Here is a 6,444-nt window from a genome sequence, read left to right on the forward strand (position 1 = left end):
CTAGCCCCCGACACATAAACTACTGCAGCATAAATACTGGAGGCTGAGACAGGAGGGGTCAGGAGACACTGTGGCCCCATCCGAGGACACCCCGGACAGGGCCAAACAGGAAGGATATAACCCCACCCACTTTGCCAAAGCACAGCCCCCACACCACTAGAGGGATATCTTCAACCACCAACTTACCATCCTGAGACAAGGCCGAGTATAGCCCACAAAGATCTCCGCCACGGTACAACCCAAGGGGGGCGCCAACCCAGACAGGCTGACCACAACAGTGAATCAACCCACCCAGGTGATGCACCCCCCCCAGGGACGGCATGAGAGAGCCCCTGCAAGCCAGTGACTCAGCCCCCGTAACAGGGTTAGAGGCAGAGAATCCCAGTGGAAAGAGGGGAACCGGCCAGACTCCAGAGCCTTTCCGTTCACCTTCCCACTCCTGGGCCAGATTACACTCAATCATATGACCCACTGAAGAGATGAGTCTTCAGTAAAGACTTAAAGGTTGAGACCGAGTTTGCGTCTCTGACATGGGTAGGCAGACCGCTCCATAAAAATGGAGCTCTATAGGAGAAAGCCCTGCCTCCAGCTGTTTGCTTAGAAATTCTAGGGACAATTAGGAGGCCTGCGTCTTGTGACCGTAGCGTACGTGTAGGTATGTACGGCAGGACCAAATCAGAGAGGTAGGTAGGAGCAAGCCCATGTAATGCTTTGTAGGTTAGCAGTAAAACCTTGAAATCAGCCCTTGCTTTGACAGGAAGCCAGTGTAGAGAGGCTAGCACTGGAGTAATATGATCACATTTTTGGTTCTAGTCAGGATTCTAGCAGCCGTATTTAGCACTAACTGAAGTTTATTTAGTGCTTTATCCGGGTAGCCGGAAAATAGAGCATTGCAGTAGTCTAACCTAGAAGTGACAAAAGCATGGATTAATTTTTCTGCATCATTTTTGGACAGAAAGTTTCTGATTTTTGCAATGTTACGTAGATGGAAAAAAGCTGTCCTCGAAATGGTCTTGATATGTTCTTCAAAAGAGAGATCAGGGTCCAGAGTAACGCCGAGGTCTTTCACAGTGTTATTTGAGACTACTGTACAACCATTAAGATTAATTGTCAGATTCAACAGAAGATCTCTTTGTTTCTTGGGACCTAGAACAAGCATCTCTGTTTTGTCCGAGTTTAATAGTAGAAAGTTTGCAGCCATCCACTTCCTTATGTCTGAAACACATGCTTCTAGCGAGGGCAATTTTGGGGCTTCACCATGTTTCATTGAAATGTACAGCTGTGTGTCATCCGCATAGCAGTGAAAGTTTACATTATGTTTTCGAATAACATCCCCAAGAGGTAAAATATATAGTGAAAACAATAGTGGTCCTAAAACAGAACCTTGAGGAACACCGACATTTACAGTTGATTTGTCAGAGGACAAACCATTCACAGAGACAAACTGATATCTTTCCGACAGATAAGACCTAAACCAGGCCAGAACATGTCCGTGTAGACCAATTTGGGTTTCCAATCTCTCCAAAAGAATGTGGTGATCGATGGTATCAAAAGCTGCACTAAGGTCTAGGAGCACGAGGACAGATGCAGAGCCTCGGTACGATGCCATTAAAATGTAATTTACCACCTTCACAAGTGCCGTCTCAGTGCTATATATACCTGCTAGCATGCGCTCCAGAAGATATATCTCAATGGTCACCATAACAACACCCACCCGTAGCACGCGCTCCAGCAGGTATATCTCACTGGTCACCATAACAACACCCACCCGTAGCACGCGCTCCAGCAGGTATATCTCACTGGTCACCATAACAACACCCACCCGTAGCATGCGCTCCAGCAGGTATATCTCACTGGTCACCATAACAACACCCACCCGTAGCACGCGCTCCAGCAGGTATATCTCACTGGTCACCATAACAACACCCACCCGTAGCACGCGCTCCAGCAGGTATATCTCACTGGTCACCATAACAACACCCACCCGTAGCACGCGCTCCAGCAGGTATATCTCACTGGTCACCATAACAACACCCACCCGTAGCACGCGCTCCAGCAGGTATATCTCACTGGTCACCATAACAACACCCACCCTTAGCACGCGATCCAGCAGGTATATCTCACTGGTCACCATAACAACACCCACACGTAGCACGCGCTCCAGCAGGTATATCTCACTGGTCACCATAACAACACCCACCCGTAGCACACGCTCCAGCAGGTATATCTCACTGGTCACCATAACAACACCCACCCTTAGCACGCGATCCAGCAGGTATATCTCACTGGTCACCATAACAACACCCACCCGTAGCACGCGCTCCAGCAGGTATATCTCACTGGTCACCATAACAACACCCACCCGTAGCACGCGCTCCAGCAGGTATATCTCACTGGTCACCATAACAACACCCACCCGTAGCACACGCTCCAGCAGGTATATCTCACTGGTCACCATAACAACACCCACCCGTAGCACGCGCTCCAGCAGGTATATCTCACTGGTCACCATAACAACACCCACCCGTAGCACGCGCTCCAGCAGGTATATCTCACTGGTCACCATAACAACACCCACCCGTAGCACGCGCTCCAGCAGGTATATCTCACTGGTCACCATAACAACACCCACCCGTAGCACGCGCTCCAGCAGGTATATTTCACTGGTCACCATAACAACACCCACCCGTAGCACGCGCTCCAGCAGGTATATCTCACTGGTCACCATAACAACACCCACCAGTAGCACGCGCTCCAGCAGGTATATCTCACTGGTCACCATAACAACACCCACCCGTAGCACGCGCTCCAGCAGGTATATCTCACTGGTCACCATAACAACACCCACCCGTAGCACGCGCTCCAGCAGGTATATCTCACTGGTCACCATAACAACACCCACCCGTAGCACACGCTCCAGCAGGTATATCTCACTGGTCACCATAACAACACCCACCCGTAGCACGCGCTCCAGCAGGTATATCTCACTGGTCACCATAACAACACCCACCTGTAGCACGCGCTCCAGCAGGTATATCTCACTGGTCACCATAACAACACCCACCCGTAGCACGCGCTCCAGCAGGTATATCTCACTGGTCACCATAACAACACCCACCAGTAGCACGCGCTCCAGCAGGTATATCTCACTGGTCACCATAACAACACCCACCCGTAGCACGCGCTCCAGCAGGTATATCTCACTGGTCACCATAACAGCACCCACCCGTAGCACGCGCTCCAGCAGGTATATCTCACTGGTCACCATAACAACACCCACCCACTGGTCAGCACGCGCTCCAGCAGGTATATCTCACTGGTCACCATAACAACACCCACCCGTAGCACGCGCTCCAGCAGCACCATAACAACACCCACCCGCGCTCCAGCAGGTATATCTCACTGGTCACCATAACAACACCCACCAGTAGCACGCGCTCCAGCAGGTATATCTCACTGGTCACCATAACAACACCCACCCGTAGCACGCGCTCCAGCAGGTATATCTCACTGGTCACCATAACAACACCCACCCGTAGCATGCGTTCCAGCAGGTATATCTCACTGGTCACCATAACAACACCCACCCGTAGCACGCGCTCCAGCAGGTATATCTCACTGGTCACCATAACAACACCCACCTGTAGCACGCGCTCCAGCAGGTATATCTCACTGGTCACCATAACAACACCCACCCGTAGCACGCGCTCCAGCAGGTATATCTCACTGGTCACCATAACAACACCCACCCGTAGCACTCACTGGTCGCTCCAGCAGGTATATCTCACTGGTCACCATAACAACACCCACCCGTAGCACGCGCTCCAGCAGGTATATCTCACTGGTCACCATAACAACACCCACCCGTAGCATGCGCTCCAGCAGGTATATCTCACTGGTCACCATAACAACACCCACCCGTAGCACGCGCTCCAGCAGGTATATCTCACTGGTCACCATACAACACCCACCCGTAACAGCAGGTATATCTCACTGGTCACCTAACAACACCCACCCGTAGCATGCGCTCCAGCAGGTATATCTCACTGGTCACCATAACAACACCCACCTGTAGCACACGCTCCAGCAGGTATATCTCACTGGTCACCATAACAACACCCACCTGTAGCACACGCTCCAGCAGGTATATCTCACTGGTCACCATAACAACACCCACCTGTAGCACGCGTTCCAGCAGGTATATCTCACTGGTCACCATAACAACACCCACCCGTAGCACGCGCTCCAGCAGGTATATCTTACTGGTCACCATAACAACACCCACCCGTAGCACGCGCTCCAGCAGGTATATCTCACTGGTCACCATAACAGCACCCACCCGTAGCACACGCTCCAGCAGGTATATCTCACTGGTCACCATAACAACACCCACCTGTAGCACGCGCTCCAGCAGGTATATCTCACTGGTCACCATAACAACACCCACCTGTAGCACGCGCTCCAGCAGGTATATCTCACTGGTCACCATAACAACACCCACCTGTAGCACGCGCTCCAGCAGGTATATCTCACTGGTCACCATAACAACACCCACCTGTAGCACATGCTCCAGCAGGTATATCTCACTGGTCATCCCCAAAGCCAACACGTACTTTGGCCACCTTTCCTTCCAGTTCCCTGCTGCCAGTGACTGGAACGAATGGCAAGAATCGTTGAAGCTGGAGACTTACATTTCCCTCACTAACTTTAAACATCAGCTATCTTAGCAGCTAACCGATCGCTGCAGCTGTACATAGTCCATCTGTAAATAGCCCACCCAATCTACCTACCTCATCCCCATATTGTTTTTATTTACTTTTGTGCTCTATTGCACACCGGTATCACTACTTGCACATCATCATCTGCTCATCTATCACTCCAGTGTTAATTTGCTAAATTGTAATTACTTCGCTACTATGGCCTATTTATTGCCTTACCTCCTCACGCCATTTGCACACACTGTATATAGGCTTTCTTTTCTATTGCGTTATTGACTGTATGTTTGTTTATTCCATGTGTAACTCTGTGTTGTTGTTTGTGTTGCACTGCTTTATGCTTTATCTTGGCCAGGTTGCAGTTGTAAATGAGAACGTGTTCTCAACTGGCCTACCTGGTTAAATAAAGGTGATATAAAAATAAAAAAAATACAAAGGCCCATTTTTAATATCTTATATTGCCTTTTACAGGTTACTGCAATGGCATTTCTCTGCCACTTGGGGGCAGTGCTGGCTCTTTCTTGTCTTGTCTCCATGGCCCAAACTGAGAAAAGTGAGCAGTCAAAATAGTATCCTTATTTAACACAATTTTCTTTGTATTTGTCTTTGCTGGATGGGAGGATGGACATTCCTAAGTGCAATAAGTGTCTCACCCCCTTCCCTCTTCTATCTCCCTCTCCCTCCAGCCACTCCGCAGGACTCCAGCAGGCCCATGACGAGAGCTCTGTTCCTCAGCTACAGCTCAGATGGAGAATCCCTCACCACCGAGCAGCTCCGCAGCCTCCTCTCCAATGAGTTCAGCCAGGTCCGGGTGTGTGTGTGTGTGCTTGTGCTTATGTGTGTGTGTACTGAACTGAAAGGGCAGAATCCTAAACTCTCTCACTCTAGGCACTGAATGATCAGCTGCTGGAGGAGTTCATTGTGGCTTATGATGGAAATGGAGATCACAAGCTCGATATGATGGAGTTTGCAGATCTGGTCAAATTCATCACCAAAAACGGCCACTAGACAACACTGGAAATATATAATAAACCTGGGCTTATGATGGGCCTAACAATATCTGACACATAGAAAATGTAATATAGATCACAAAACCTGAAACATACACACATTCCTGATGAATAAATCTGTCTACTGCTTGTAGTCATTTAATCTCACAACCCACTTTACTTCAAGTGAATAACTAATTCTATAACAATGAAGTATTATATATGCCTCTTGTATCCATGTAGGATTACTTACAGATGAGTAGTAGCTTACTTGACGTGCCTACAGTGCAGAATACTAGGAGGATGGCTCATTACAAGGAAAACACGTGTTTGATGTATTTGATACCATACCACTGATTTAATTACAGCCATTACTATGAGCCCATCCTCCCCAATCAAGGTGCCACTAGCCACCTGTGTGATAGCATCAGTATTCCAAACAAAACACCACAGTTCCCTCAACAGCTGTGTCTCCTATTTTCTGTCATCAGCAGATCTGTATGTCTAACACACACAAACACACACACACACACACACACATACACACACACACACACACACATACACACACATACACAGGTGATCTAGCTTTTTCAGACAGGACCACTTCCTCAGGGTGTGTGTGTGTCTTACTCTGACTAGAAAAACACTATTGGTTCTCCACAAAGATGTAGCCCTTTCCTGCAGTTAAATTACCCAGTGGCCTTATGGGTGGAATGTTATTCATATTTTTCATAATT

The 6,444-nt window shown here is 48.8% G+C and overlaps 1 protein-coding gene across 41 annotated transcripts; it reads left to right on the forward strand.

Moving 5' to 3' along the window:
• The first annotated feature begins 249 nt into the window (after nucleotides 1–249).
• On the forward strand, nucleotides 250–5,178 carry LOC127915332 (mucin-3A-like). Of its 41 annotated transcripts, none has more exons than XM_052495325.1 (5): nucleotides 250–2,113; nucleotides 2,330–2,437; nucleotides 2,870–3,193; nucleotides 3,393–3,716; nucleotides 4,037–5,178. In XM_052495325.1, the coding sequence occupies exons 1-5, from the start codon at nucleotides 1,668–1,670 to the stop codon at nucleotides 4,725–4,727; spliced, it is 1,893 nt and encodes a 630-aa protein (XP_052351285.1). In that variant the 5' UTR covers nucleotides 250–1,667; the 3' UTR covers nucleotides 4,728–5,178. The 41 variants fall into 41 exon arrangements, with proteins under 41 accessions (XP_052351285.1, XP_052351254.1, XP_052351255.1 ...); XM_052495294.1 differs by having other exon boundaries at nucleotides 250–2,059; nucleotides 2,168–2,977; nucleotides 3,032–3,193; XM_052495295.1 differs by having other exon boundaries at nucleotides 250–2,059; nucleotides 2,168–2,923; nucleotides 2,978–3,193.
• The last annotated feature ends 1,266 nt before the right edge of the window (nucleotides 5,179–6,444 follow it).

The sequence above is a fragment of the Oncorhynchus keta genome, chromosome 34 (genome assembly GCF_023373465.1).
Source record: "Oncorhynchus keta strain PuntledgeMale-10-30-2019 chromosome 34, Oket_V2, whole genome shotgun sequence".
In the NCBI taxonomy this organism is placed as follows: domain Eukaryota; kingdom Metazoa; phylum Chordata; class Actinopteri; order Salmoniformes; family Salmonidae; genus Oncorhynchus; species Oncorhynchus keta.